Raw genomic sequence first — 15,027 nt, forward strand, 5'->3', positions numbered from 1 at the left:
TGTTGTCTTTGCAGTACCATGTAAAATCTTAGATATCACTTGCACTGTTACCAAGACAGTGTCATAGGACATAATCAACTTGGCAGTCCCATGTACAAGTTTAGATATCACAGTGTGCTTTAATTAGGACTATTTCATAAAATATAGTTGACTTTGCAGTCCTGTGGAAAAGCTCTTTGTGCTGTAAACCACACAGTGCCACACAACATAATATTTTGCAGTCCTATGTAAAAGTATAGATATTTTGTGCTGATACCATTACTGTTTCACAGTCAATGTTGCAGTCCTATGTAAAAGTATGCATATCAAATTGGGCTGCTATCAGGACTGTGTCACAGCACTCAGTCTGTTTTGCAGTCCCATGTAAAAGCTTAGATATCTGATTCTGTTATTACTTGGACGGTTTCATAAGACATTGTTCACTTTGCAGTCCTATGTAAAATTATAGATATCACATTGTGCTGTTACCAGGACTATTTTATAGGAAAAAGCTTTGCATTTGCATGGGACTGGAAAGTAGACTAACATATTACACTGTCCACTTTGCAGTCCTATGTAAACATATATATATTACATTGTGCTGTTATCAGGACTACTTCATGGGACATATTCAACGAAGCAGTCCTATTTAAAACTAAAGATAACATGCTGTGCTGTTACCAGGACTGTTTCATAATACACAGTTGTCTGTGCAGTCCTATGTAAATGTATAGCTATCACAACGTGCTGTTATAAGAACTGTTTAATAGAACAATGTCAACTTTGCAGTCCTAAGTAAAACTATATATATATATATATAACGTACTGTGCTTTTACCAGGATGAATTTCACAATTGGCTTTGCAGTCCTATGTAAATGTATCAATATCACATTGTGCTGTTACCAGTGCTGTGTCACAGTACATAGCTTTGCTTTTGCACAGGACTGGAAAGTAAACTAACACCTTATGCTGTCACTAGGACTGTGCAATTTTGCAGTCCCGTGTAAAAGTATAACTAGAACATTGACTTGTCACTTGGGACAAAGTTGAATTGGCAGTCCTACGTAAAAGCCTAGTTAGCACTCTGCACCGATACCAGGACATAATTGACCTTGCAGTCCTAGGTAAAATCCCAGGTTGGCACCAGGACATGTCAGAGGACCTAGCTGACTTCGCAGTCCTATGTAAAAAAAAGCGTGAATAGCACGTTGCGGTGTCCCAACGTGTTAGATTGTAGGGTTAAACTCGACGGACTTGTGTCTTCTTTCAACCTTAAAACTGTGAAACTACGAAAGCCGACTTGGCAGTCCCATGTAAAAGCGCAGCCGTGTCGCCATAAGCTAGCGTGTTGCGATGTCACCACTCTAGCGAGAACATGACTGGCAAATACGACTAATAAGGGTCTTCGGAACGACAAACTCCGCTCTGCTACATCCGTAGAAGTGCGCGGAGCGGAGTGTGCATCGCTCGCTCGCTCCGCGACAGCGCAGCCTCTTCTTATTCCATCTGTTCTTTGCACTAAACTTCCCCTCAATGAGCTGCTGAAAGCTGGCGCAGCCCGACCCTCAGCTGTCACTCAGGCCGTCCCCTGGCCCCTGATTGGCTGCGCGCAGCACCTATGAGTGTAGCAGGCCGGCGAGCTATTTAAGAGCACATGGCTTGTAAGAGATAGGCAGAGGATGTGAATGATCGCCCAGGAGCGATCCCTGGGATTACTGGGGCTGGGGAAAGCTTTGGGATTGGCGTATTGCAAATGCCACTGGATCTTATTTATCCCCTTGGGTTACAATGTGCTCCCCTAATCTATAAGGTAAGTCGTCGCCAGGGTCGGTGCCAACTACAGAACATATGGATGTAGCAGAGCTGAGTTTGTCACTCGGCACAGCTCGTTACGGAAATTAACAAATACAACTCAGATGCATCGCTCCCGGTGTAGCAGAGCTGCCGGGATTGCAATACATCCGCATTGGGTTTACTGAATGAATATTTTGGAAAATGACAAACTCGGCTCTGCTACATCTGCCTTTTAAAAGGGTCCATTTGCAATGGGATGGCGAGACAGTCATAAAAATGGTGACACGCTCAGCTCCCTTCAAATATGCTTCTATTCCTGCTGAAGATGTAGCAGAGCTGATTTGTCGCGGGATTACGGGTTCATAGGACAACTCCAATTTTGGCTGATGACAAACTGAACTCGCCCGTATCTGCCTTTAAATCAAATTCTGGGTTTGTAAGGCAGTGTTATTGGTAACGTTCTGCTCAACGACAATGCATGCCGATATAGCAGTGCTGAAGTTGCTGTGTAATTTGTGACAACGTAGTGGGGTCTAAGGAACACAAATTGTGATGGACGACAAATTCGGCTCTGCTAAAATTGTGACAAGGTAGTAAGGTCCACGGAACAAAAATGGGGACAGGCGACAAATTCAGCTCTGCTATATCTGAAGTCAATGTTGTCAGTTTACTGGACCAAAATTGTGACAAATGACAAACTCGGCCCTGCTACATCAGCATCTAATTAAAATGATGTAGCATGTGTACACGTTGATAAGTTTAGATGATGATGTAGGAGATTGTTTTTCCTGCCAGACCTTTGAAGAACCTTATAGTGCCAAATGACAAACTCAGCTCTGCTACATCCATGCAGAGCCCTTTGTTATTTCTTTACCTGCCGGAGAGAATATCTAGATACTGCTGATCCAGAATCTGCCGGGCTATAAATACGCCATCTCCCGGTGCAACAGTTGGGCTCCGCGCAGCATCTGTTCGCGCTCGCAGCAGCTGCGAGGACGCGGTAGTTGGGATTCCTAAGGCTTCGTTCACACATTCAGTATTTCACCTCAGTATTGTAAGCCAAAACCAGAAGTGGGTGAGAAGTGCAGAAGTGGTGACGGGTTTCTATTAGACTTTCCCTCTGATTGTTCCGCTCCTGATTTTGGACGCCATGACTTTAAAATATCCAAAAGTTGCATCATGTCACTTCTCAATGGTGACAGCTGAAGCCGTAAAGTGCAACTGCTGCGCTGAGGATCCTAAAGTGGTCATGTCCCCCCCCCCCTTTAGGCATAGTGGGGTATGATTAGCACACTTCCTCAGAGCTGAGTTTGTCATTTGGCACAACTCATGGCACGGGCAGCACGGTGGCTCAGTGCTGGAGTCCTGGGTTCGAATCCCACCAAGGACAACATCTGCAAGGAGTTTGTATGTTCTCCCCGTGTTTGCGTGGGTTTCCTCCGGGCACTCCGGTTTCCTCCCACACTCCAAAGACATACTGATAGGGAGTTTAGATTGTGAGCCCCATCAGGGACAGTGATGAAAATGTGTGCAAACTGTAAAGCGCTGCGGAATATGTTAGCGCTATATAAAGATTATTATTATTTATTTATTAACTCATGGTTGGTGATACTACAAAGTATTTTTTTTTACATAGGACTGCAGATTTGCTACACTCAGCTCTGCTGCATCCTGATGTCATTGTGGTGGTGTAGGCGGCCTCTGCGGCTTTGCCATCTCACCCTCAGATGCGGCTGTCCGTCATTCTCACATGTTGGCGAACAGATGTCTGCGCTGAATCTGAAATATTTGGGTTTTCTTTAAAGGGCCAGTACAAGCTAATGCTAGGGGAAATTTGGGATTATGTGGAAGGGACAGCTAAGAATACTGTCATTGGCAGCGTGAGCAGTTTTTAAGCTTTATCAAATATAGCAGTGCTGGGTATGTTATGTGCGCAGCATTGCGTTTGTCAGGTGTGCAAAGTTGAAGTTGTCAGAAGCAGCAGTGCTGGGTTTGTCAGTACAGCAGAGATGGAATTGTCAGGTGTACAAAGCGGGGTTTGTCATATGGAGTAGAGCTTGGTTTGTCTGGTGTACAGATCTTGGTTTGTCAGATACAGCAGATCTTGGTTTGTCAGGTGTACAGAGCTTGGTTTGTCAGGTGTACAGAGCTTGGTTTGTCAGGTGTACAGAGCTTGGTTTGTCAGGTGTACAGAGCTTGGTTTGTCAGGTGTACAGAGCTGGGTTTTTCAGGTATGGCAGAGCTGGGTTTTTCAGGTATGGCGGAGCTGGTTTTGTCAGGTATAGCAGGGCTGGTTTTGTCAGGTATAGCAGGGCTGGATTTGTCAGGTATAGCAGGGCTGGATTTGTCAGGTGTACAAAGCTGGGTTTTTCAGATGCCGCAGAGCTGGGTTTGTGAGGTGTACAGAGCTGGGTTTGTCAGGTACAGTAGAGCTGGGTTTGTCAGGTACAGCAGAGCTGGGTTTGCCAGGTACAGCAGAGCTGGGTTTAGCAGGTAGAGCAGAAGCAGATCTAAGTTTGGCAGATACAGCAGAGCTGGGTTTGTCATGTACAGCAGAGCTGGGTTTGTCATGTACAGCAGAGCTGGGTTTGTCAGGTGCAGCAGATCTGGGTTTAGCAGGTACAGCAGAACTGGGTTTAGCAGGTACAGCAGAGTTTGGTTTGGCAGATACAGCAGAGCTGGGTTTGACAGAGATAAAAATCAGATGTAGCAGAGCCAGTTTTGTTCTCAATAGTAGGGCAAATCACAATACCTTTCTTACCATAGTATATAAGTTTTGCAGTCCTCACCATTAACATAAACAATGTCAGTTCAGGTACGTCTTAAAATATTGCTTGGTTTGGCTCTGGCACTGAGGATTGGGACCCATGTCCTTGCCATATACAGATGCAGCTGATCCAAAAAATTTGTGATTTTTTTTTTTTTTACATAGGACTGCAGGTAAACCTACTACATGGTGTAAACAGTTACATGACAAACTCAGCACTGCTGCACGCGTAGTAGAAAAGTGGTACAGAGCCACAAGCATTTACATATCACTGTTTACCTTGGCATCACATGTGCCCAAGTGAACCCAACACTAACCCGCTGCTCCCTGGTGGCACAGGTGCTGGGGAGCAGCACTAACATCTGCTGCTGGCTATGTAGCTGAAAGCTGAGGTAGCAGAGCCTGTACTGTGCTGCTGTAGCAGAGCTGGGTTTGTCATAGAGTGTCAGGATAGCTCACTGATATAAGATACCTCCAAAGGTTTACCTGCTGCCTTATGGATAACAATGGGTTGCGCCAGATGACAAACTCGGCTCTGCTACACCTGTATATATTTAGTAGTGGATGTTTCCAGCAGGTTGGCTGGAGGAGGCAGCGTACAGTAGCCGTGTAGCCCTAGCGTAGCAACGTCTACATGTGTGGCGTCACTTGGGGATTTGTCTCCATCTCTTGGGGCCTAGCCAGGTCTCTGAGATCTGCTCCAGGCACTGGTACAGCAGAGCTGAGTGAGCAAATCTATCACAAAGGAGGAATCTGACATTTGGCTAAAGCTAAAAAAAGAAACGCCCAACAAGCACAACTTGGTAGCGCTGCACAACAAAGTGAACTCTGCTACATCTGAACATAGCATCGGAAGAACTTTTGGGGGCAATGTGGTACATGTACAGATGTAGCATTTCTTAACCTGACGCACATAATGTGATGGTATACCGGACTGGTTTATATACAGATGTAGCAGAGCTGAATATGTTATAACATGGGTGCCACCTGGGAATCAGACTTATAGGTCTCTTGGTAACACCTCTCATATCTGACTGTGTGAGTCATCCTCAATGACAAAATTCAGCTTAATTCCATGTGACAAAGTCAGATCTGCTACATCGGAGAACCAGCACTGCTACATCGGAGAGCTAACAATGCGTTTGAAATGGATAAAGATACGGTTACGTGTCGGGGCTCCATTTTTAGGGTGGTCTGCTGGCGTTTAATCCCCTCGCCCCTGGCATTAGGCTGCGCAGTCCACACGTCCCAAACATGCGGAGGGACCAGACTTTCTAGTTCAAGTTCTGTCTAAACACTAGAACAGGAGTCCCGGGGCCACACTGCAGCCAATGCTCCTCCCTGGGGTGTAGCAGAGCTGGGTCAGTCACCTGGCCGAATATAACATTGATGCTTTTCACATGGAATTTGGAAAATTCAAACCAATTCAGAATGGAACGACTAATTTGGCACTGCTACATTATTTTATATAGTAATGGTTAGGGCATGCTGGGAGTTGTAGTTGCACCACATCTGGGGGACGGCGGCGTCATGTCTCGTTACCCTAATCCATAGAATGCATTTCCCCAAAGATTACAGCTAAATGTAGTGAGTTGACTTTGTCAGGTGCAGCAGAGCTGTGTTTGTCACTTCCCACTACTCCCCATGATTTCATTAAAACGCAGAGATAATGCCGTCTACGGGGTTCCTGTTCAGCTCTGCTACATCTCTTGCCGCTCCCCACCTCCCCCACCCCAGCTAAGCCCTATCTGCTTAGCGGTAATCCTCATTATTACATAATACATCAATATCGACCAGAAATGAACTCATCATCGTCGCCTTGTAGCAGAGCTGGGTTTGTTAGGTGCGGCAGGCATGATTATGTCATAGAGCAGCAATGAATGTGAAGGTGACGCCAACGCGGTATCGGGACTCTCAAGAGGACGCAGCTCTGCTACATCTGCCATTATGATTACGGCAGAATCGGCAGAGTGTATGCGTTTTCTGATTGGATAGAATACACTATATATATATATATACATACACACACATACAGTATATATATACACACACACATATATATATCTGGTACTGATCAATCCTTCACCTATGGAAACCATGATGGGGCGAGACGGAGCTAAATTTAGAGCGCGAGACGTTATTAATAGGAGGGGGACCGGCGAATCGTGGAATTCGAGCACATGCTTATTATTTTAGGAAGCCGGCGCTTTACTTCTCCATTCTGCAATTTTCATTCATTCTGAGCTTCAGGAATAGACACCAGAAAGGGGGCGGCCGGGGGGTGGGGGCATCCAAAATCATTTTCCGCCAGCTGGGTGAGCAACAGGGCAACACTTTTTATGGAGGGAATACTGGAAATCCCACTCCCCCATCAGCAGCCTGTCTGGCAGTTCCTCTATATTCCAGTAACCTCATGTGTCAGATGTGCAGAGCTGAATTTGTCATCTGGCACAGTTATACTGGATATTTAAAATACGTTTTTCTCAGCTCAGCTCTGCTACATCTCACACTCAGCTCTTCAGTGCTATACAGTTAAAAGCGGTACAAACTTGCCGTCACATGGCGCTCACTGACCAATTCTGAGTTAACTCATTCTGCAGCCAGGATCACACAATGCAACACAGAGGCTACAGGAGGCTACACCATGCAATATTTTGAATGAAACCCAACAGCATGGAGATGTCACACATGGTGGAGCTCTGATGTTCAGCTCTGCTACATCTGCAGTTTACATTTGCAGATTGCTCCTGGGCTTCCCTTATAGATGCTGTCCATACTGTGGCTGACTGCTGTGCTGTGGAGCTGTAGCAGTTTGTCCTGCTTGTTTGCTTTGTGCTGATAAGGATCACAAAGAGAACAAAGTGTGGAGCTGAAAATAGGATGTGAACAGCTCTGCCAATGTACAAATGCATATAGATATAGCAGAGCTGGATTGGTCATAAACCTCTACATTTGTTCATTTTGACAATGCTGAAGGTTAAATGGATTATTTTGTTGTGACATTTATTCTTCAGGTCATTCAGTGTATCTATATATATATATATCTGTGTGTATTTATATATCACACGCTCAGCCCTGCTACATCTCACATTCAGCTCTTCTATGCTATAAAGACAGATAATAGAGTTGCAAACTTGCGATCATATGGAGCTCACTGGCTAATTCTCAGTTAACTCATTCTGCAGCCAGGCTTATACAGTGCAGCACATAGGCTAGAGGAGGCAAATCCTGCAACATTTTGAATTAAATCCAATGGCACATATTTTTATATACACTGCTCAGAAAAATAAAGGGAACACTTAAACAACAGTAACAATAACTCCTAGTAATTCACACTTCTGTGAAATCAAACTGTCCACTTAGGAAGCAACACTGATTGACAATCAATTTCACATGCTGTTGTGCAAATGGAATAGACAACAGATGGAAATTATTGGCAATTATCAAGACACCCTCAATAAAGGAGTGGTTCTGCAGGTGGGGACCACAGACCACATCTCAGTACCAATGCTTTCTGGCTGATGTTTTGGTCACTTTTGAATGTTGGTTGTGCTTTCACACTCGTGGTAGTATGAGACGGACTCTACAACCCACACAAGTGGCTCAGGTAGTGCAGCTCATTCAGGATGGCACATCAATGTGAGCTGTGGCAAGAAGGTTTGCTGTGACTGTCAGCATATTGTCCAGAGGCTCGAAGCGCTACTAGGAGACAGGCCAGTACACCAGGAGACGTGGAGGGGGCCGTAGGAGGGCAACAACCCAGCAGCAGGACCGCTACCTCCGCCTTTGTGCAAGGAGGAACAGGAAGAGCACTGCCAGAGCCCTGCAAAATGACCTCCAGCAGCTCACAAATGTGCATGTGTCTGCACAAATGGTTAGAAAAAGACTCCATGAGGATGGTCTGAGGGCCCGATGTCCACAGATGGGGGTTATTTTTATATGCAGTCCTATGTAAAACTAGTAAAATCGAAATTTCCAATTGACAAACTCAGCACTGCTATATGGGTAATTTACACTACTACCTATTAAGGCCTGGGAACAGACATGAAGACAGTACCACATTTCTATAGTCACAAGTGTAGAACAAATAACAGTCTGGCATGCACAGATGTAGCAGTGATGAGTTTGTCATTTGGTCCAGCACACACTGTGGTGAAATCATGATGTGCAGCAAAGTTGTGTTCTTCATCAATTGACAAAACCCATCTGGTACAACATCTTAACAATGACAAATTCGGCTCTGCTACATCACCTTCCAGCATTTGGGCTATGACTATGTACTGTCTCTGAACCATTCATTAGTATCTGCTATTCCTTGGGGCGATGCAGTCTAACAGTAAGGGCAGTGCACACTATATACCGATGTAGCAGAGGTGAACCTGCCATTTATTGTTTTTTTTATTATTTTTCCAAATGACAAGCTCAGCCCTGCTACATCTACCCAAAGTCAACAAACCTGTTGATCATTTCTATGACAGCCCCCAATAAATAGCTAATGCAGGACCAAAATTGCTGTACTTATGCGCTTTGTCACCCTGTTGCACTAAAAGGTGGCCATTGCCTTGGCAAGGATGACCAGTGCCAACTTTTATCAGGTCATCTGAAAATGTTACGTAATTTAAACATTAAATTAATTAAAATGTATTCAAGAACATTTCTTTATTTCTACTACATAGCAGAGCTGAGCGTGCGGTTGCTGTAGGTTGACAAACCATAGATAATACTTAGTTCTTCTGCACTTGCAATGGAGCAAAGCGGAGTTTTCCCCTACCGAGATCTGTTTTCTAACACATCAAATAAATAGTTAAAGCTTGTATAAAATAAAAAGGATCCGTGTCTATATTTTCTTCCAGGACAGTGCCACCTATATGCGTAGGCTGTATCTGGTATTGCAGCTTATTGATTTAAGGACTGCAATACCAGGAACAGCTTATGGACAAGAGTGGCGCTGTTTTTGGAAAAGTGAAAGAAAAAAAAAACACTATTTTTTTTTTCTGCTATTCTACAGCGCTTTTAAAATGTCAAACTCGTCTCTGCTACATCGGATTGAAAATATTCTTCAGGGAGGTCAGGTATCTATTAAAGGCAAGGACAGCGTGTGCGTGAGAATGCAGGACGTGAATGAAAGATGTCATGTGAGGGACACGGCCATTCTTTGGGGTCATCTTCTGGGTAATGATTCTCACAGGAACTGATGTGTCAACAGTGAGGGTTGCTGAGGGACATGTCCTATGCATGGGTTTTATTAATCATGTGCCTCCTGTAGACCCTCCTGGGTTGGACATGCTGCGAGGATGGACAGTTTGGATCTGATCCTTTGCTACTCCAGTATATAAGTGCCACCATGCTTAGTCTTCTGACCCCACCATGCTTACACTTATGACCATCCCAGCATTGCTCTGACAACCTAGGCTCTGCTACATCTGTTTCAGAACTTCTTGTAATGAAGCAAGTAATTAGCTACAGTTATTTTAGTTTGCATTGTGGCCTCATGTGCTCCATAAGGAGCCTTGGGATTTGGACAAGGTGAAGCATGGCAACTTGGACTCAGGAGGAGATCCAGCAGGAGATATTAATGGACTTGTTTGCATATGACAGGAAGGAACATGGAGAAGGAAGGCTTACCTTACCATTTCCTTACGCTTTGACATCAAAATCTTTTCTTTTTCTTGCAGGACATGACATCAGGGTGACAATGAGAGCCTGCTGACATCCCCTCCTCATGCCAGAAGACCTTCCTTGGTAGCAACCAAGGTCCTTCCGAGACAGGAACCCCTCTGATACCAATCATATATTTTTTTTCCCTGTGAGTGTTCCCTTTGAGCCTTCAAAACTGTTTCTCCAAAGAGTTTTGCAGAAACTAAGACTGTTTTCTAAAGCAGAAGCACCGCAGTCCTCAAGTGAAGTGATGGGCAGCGTGCGAACCAACCGCTACAGCGTTGTGTCTTCAGAAGAGGACGGAATGAAGCTGGCCACCATGGCGGTTGCCAACGGATATGGAAACGGTAAAAGTAAAATCCATACCCGGCAACAGTGCCGAAGCCGATTCGTCAAGAAAGATGGCCACTGCAACGTCCAGTTCATCAATGTGAGTGAGAAGGGGCAGCGCTACTTATCTGACATCTTCACCACCTGTGTGGACATTCGTTGGCGATGGATGCTGGTCATCTTCTGCTTGGCTTTCATACTATCTTGGCTTTTCTTTGGCTGTGTCTTCTGGCTAATAGCTCTTCTTCACAATGACTTGGGGGCTCCGGAAAATCACAGATCTTGTGTCACTGAGGTCAGGAGTTTCACAGCAGCCTTCCTCTTCTCTATTGAAACCCAGACGACCATTGGCTATGGATTCCGATGCGTCACTGATGAGTGCCCCGTGGCTGTGTTCATGGTGGTCTTCCAGTCCATCGTTGGCTGCATCATCGACGCCTTCATCATTGGTGCCGTTATGGCTAAAATGGCAAAACCAAAAAAGAGGAACGAGACTTTAGTTTTCAGTGACATGGCCGTGATAGCCATGAGAGACGGGAAACTCTGCTTGATGTGGAGGGTTGGCAATCTCCGAAAGAGCCATCTTGTGGAGGCTCATGTCCGAGCCCAGCTTCTCAAGTCTCGCATCACGTCGGAAGGAGAGTACATCCCTTTGGATCAGATAGACATCAACGTTGGCTTTGACAGCGGCATTGACCGGATTTTCTTAGTTTCCCCTATCACGATTGTTCACGAAATTGACGAAGACAGTCCATTGTACGACCTTAGTAAGCAAGACTTGGACAATTCTGACTTTGAGATAGTGGTCATATTGGAGGGAATGGTGGAGGCCACAGCCATGACCACCCAATGTCGGAGCTCCTACCTAGCGAATGAAATCTATTGGGGTCACCGCTATGAACCTGTCCTTTTTGAAGAAAAACATTACTATAAAGTAGACTATTCCCGCTTTCACAAAACTTATGAAGTGCCCAACACCCCGGTTTGTAGCGCCAGGGACTTAGCTGAAAAGAAATATATACTTTCGAACCAAAATACTTTTTGCTACGAGAACGAAGTCTCGTTGACGAGCAAAGAGGAGGAAGGCAGTGACAATGGTCAACCGGATAGCATGAGTACGGATATGCATCGAGATATGGACCATCACAACCAAGTTTCCCTTGACCCTAGGCCGCTAAGGAGGGAATCTGAAATATGACTAAAAAACTGCTACCTTCAGCTGGTCAACATAGCTGGTCAATGTGCATCGCTGAGCAGGGGCCCACTGCAGTTTTCAGATGTCGGTACTGTTGGACAGGGGTGAAACTGAGACGGCGCTCAATGGCATCAAGCAAACTGTTGCAAAAAAGGTGTAGGCTGTGGTGATCTAAACTGGAACTTATATACTGGTGTTCCAAGTCACTGAGCTCGCCCCCCCACAAGGCACTGTTAATTGTGATAACGGGGCTATGCAGGGAAAAAACAATCCCAAAACCGTCTTGTAGGACCATCTCTTGAAAGCTTCTCGCTCCACCAGATGTTCCTGGTGATACAAAAACAACATAAAAGGACAGGCAGCTGGGATTATAGAGACAAAGCACTAAAGTATAACCAGAAGGCACATAATGTAATATAAATGATGTATGTTTTTGAAAGAAATTTGACAAAACTTGAACTTGCAGACAAGCTCGTTGGGTTTTCAACCTCTCTCTTTTTTTTTTTTTGGAAATATTGGGAACAAGTCCATTTTTAATGGCATAACAATAGGCAAATCTCTGCCTTAAATTCTAATCTGCTGCTATTTTACACACACCCCGTTGATTCTACTGCGGTGTTTTGTATTGTTTCAGTGTTCTAGACATACGGTGGGGTGGGACAGGACAAGGGCGAGAACGGCCATAAAAATGTTGGCCAAAAAAGTAAAAGCCAAATAACATTTTTTTTGTATTTGAACTATGTTCAAACACATATGTTTTTGGGAATGACCGAACTTAGTCCTCTTAGTATAGGGTATATTTTTATATAGGAAGGGGGGAGGGAGTTAAAAAGATCGAAATCAATACCAAAGAAAATCCAAAAATTGTGTTCAAAACCACTGCTCGCTGGGAAGTCTTCTTTTCAGCAGCAATGGAAACTCTTGCTGCTAAATAATAGTCTAGGATATGAGATATTAGGGGTGGTTTGGTATTTTTGTGTGTATCTGCCTTCCTTGGGGGCACAACAAAAAACAACAAAAGTGACATCTGTTATTTAGCTATAAGTCATGGTCAATTGTGCTGGCGACCTTCCAATTTTATGGAAGTGGAATCGGCATACTCATTAGCGCTTAGGTTCTATGAAGAAGGCCAAGGCCGAAGAGCTTAGATCATATTTTTTAATTTTCAAGGCTCCTCAGGGGCAATTATAGTTTTTGCTTTTGTTGGATGAACAGATTTAATGTCTTTGAGAATGAGAGATAGATGCTATGTATCATCATGTGGGCGTGGGTGTATATTTCCGGAGATAGTGCTGAGGCCATGGGTGGATTGATCTTGTATCAAAAAAAAAATTGGAATAAAAGAACCTTATTTGGAACTATAGGATTTGGAAAAAAAATATTATTTGGCATGAAGAACTCCGTAAAGGAATCTCTAATATTTGTAAAAAAAAAAAAGGGAACTTGAATTTTTTGATTCATTCCTTAAGTTTGGCTGACGACTCTTTGGTATGAAGAGCCATGTGCAGGCCACATTTTTCTCTTGGTGACAGATGAGGAGGACAGCCTCTATCCCAGACTGCACACAGCTTGCACTTGACGTAATTTAGCCTTTTAGAAACAGAGAGGCACAAACAACCCTCTGAGTCAGACTTGTGACACCTATGGTAATTTTTTTTTTGCCCCCATAAGTTGGGATTAACTTCACTGTTGTGAATAGTTCCGAACCGTGTTATCGTTCAAGAGTTTTTTTCTACTATCGCTTTTGGAATCCCAAAATCTAGCCGAAGATGCAATGGAAAAGGGTGTGAGCTACGAGCTTTAAATTGTGTCTATTAACAATATGCCATTAAAAATCATCTTGCCCTGAACTAAGGTCGCTGAAATGTAGTTCTGTGAAAGGCCACGCTTCAAAATGTTCTGCAAAAGAAGGACATATCTAGACTCTTAGCTCTAGTCTTCAGTGGCTGATAGGAGGCCATATTTTCTAGATATCTTTAGATGAACTTGTCATGTACATAAGGGTATGTCCACCTTATATGGGGGTCTGTGGAAGGAAAGATCCAAGCCCAAGTCAGATGACTCGCTCCTTTTCCATTGTTCTCTCCACAGGGCTCCATTATTTTAGTAAATGAGAGATAGAAGGCCAACTTGATAGTCATGAAGCCCATCTATCTGATGAAGGGTGTCCATGGTGGGAAAATCAAGTAGTAGGCTCTCTTAGTTCTTTGGCAAGTGAGAAAAATACTCTGTGCTGGGTATACCCTTGTATGTACTATGCTCAAGTATGGAAACACATAAAATATGGTCTTCTTAAGGTTACAGTTGACCGCCATTAACAGATCGGTCAATGAATTGGGAAAAAGGTTTCATGATGGATTTATTGTCTTGGGTAATAAATGGATGATATATAGGAGAATATTTGGTCCAGGCTTGAGGATGCGGTGGCGGAGATTTTTCAGACATCATAGATCTGTCGGTCCATGGTCTGCTAAGGTTGTCCACCAATGACCCGTCGCTCAATAAACTGGACAAAAAAATTAATGATGGATTGACTGTGTTGGGTTCTAAATGCGTGAGATAGTGGAGAATATTTGGTCCTGGTATGATAAGGGTAGGAATTTGGAGACATCCCAGGTCTGTCAGTGCATGGTCCACTACGGTTGACCGCCATTGACTGGTCGGTCAATGAATTGGACAAAAACATTCACAATGGATTGACTGTGTTGTGTTCTAAATACATAATGTCATGGAGAACATAAGGGTAGGATTTTTGAGACATCCCAGGGTTGTCAGACCATGGTCCGCTACGAAGGAACAAAGTCAATACTCTAGCACCATGGTTGTTCGTCGAGATGCTATCTGCTGCTACACACATCGTTAAAAGGGAAGACAAAGCAATACCAAAGAGTATTTTTGTGTAACTGCTACCATCTAAATTGGGTCAATTCTGTAAGTCGCATATTTTACCTTTCACAATCGGTAGGAAGACGTACCTCCTCTGTGACGCCTCCTTTTGCTACCTCCCACCGCTATGTACAGAAAGTTGCATTCCAGCTATTCGAGGCCTGATGTAGTACTTTAAATTAGAAAGTTTCTACCCACTCAATCACATCTTAATTGCATTTAATTAAAATACACTAGACTAAATATAGCTCGCGTGATAAGAACAGCCGTTCCTATAGGAACCAGAACGCAAGCGTTGGGCCGACAAGGAGTGTTTTTTTTTTTTTTTTTTTTTTTTTTTTTTACATCTGAGCTAAATGATACTTGAACTAGCTGGAAACGACATATCTATAACGTACATGACTATAGTCATGGCAA

General features: G+C 44.0%; 1 protein-coding gene across 1 annotated transcript; it reads left to right on the forward strand.

Annotated features, from left to right (window-relative positions):
- The first annotated feature begins 1,657 nt into the window (after positions 1-1,657).
- Positions 1,658-13,454, forward strand: KCNJ2 (potassium inwardly rectifying channel subfamily J member 2). The gene is made up of 2 exons (XM_073560016.1): positions 1,658-1,790; positions 10,217-13,454. Exon 2 carries the CDS (start codon positions 10,450-10,452, stop codon positions 11,725-11,727), a length of 1,278 nt encoding a protein of 425 aa, XP_073416117.1. The 5' UTR covers positions 1,658-1,790; positions 10,217-10,449; the 3' UTR covers positions 11,728-13,454.
- Positions 13,455-15,027: the final 1,573 nt, after the last annotated feature.

Source organism: Dendrobates tinctorius, unplaced genomic scaffold (genome assembly GCF_039654945.1).
Source record: "Dendrobates tinctorius isolate UK_male_01 unplaced genomic scaffold, ASM3965494v1 ptg000014l, whole genome shotgun sequence".
Taxonomy (NCBI): Eukaryota; Metazoa; Chordata; class Amphibia; order Anura; family Dendrobatidae; genus Dendrobates; species Dendrobates tinctorius.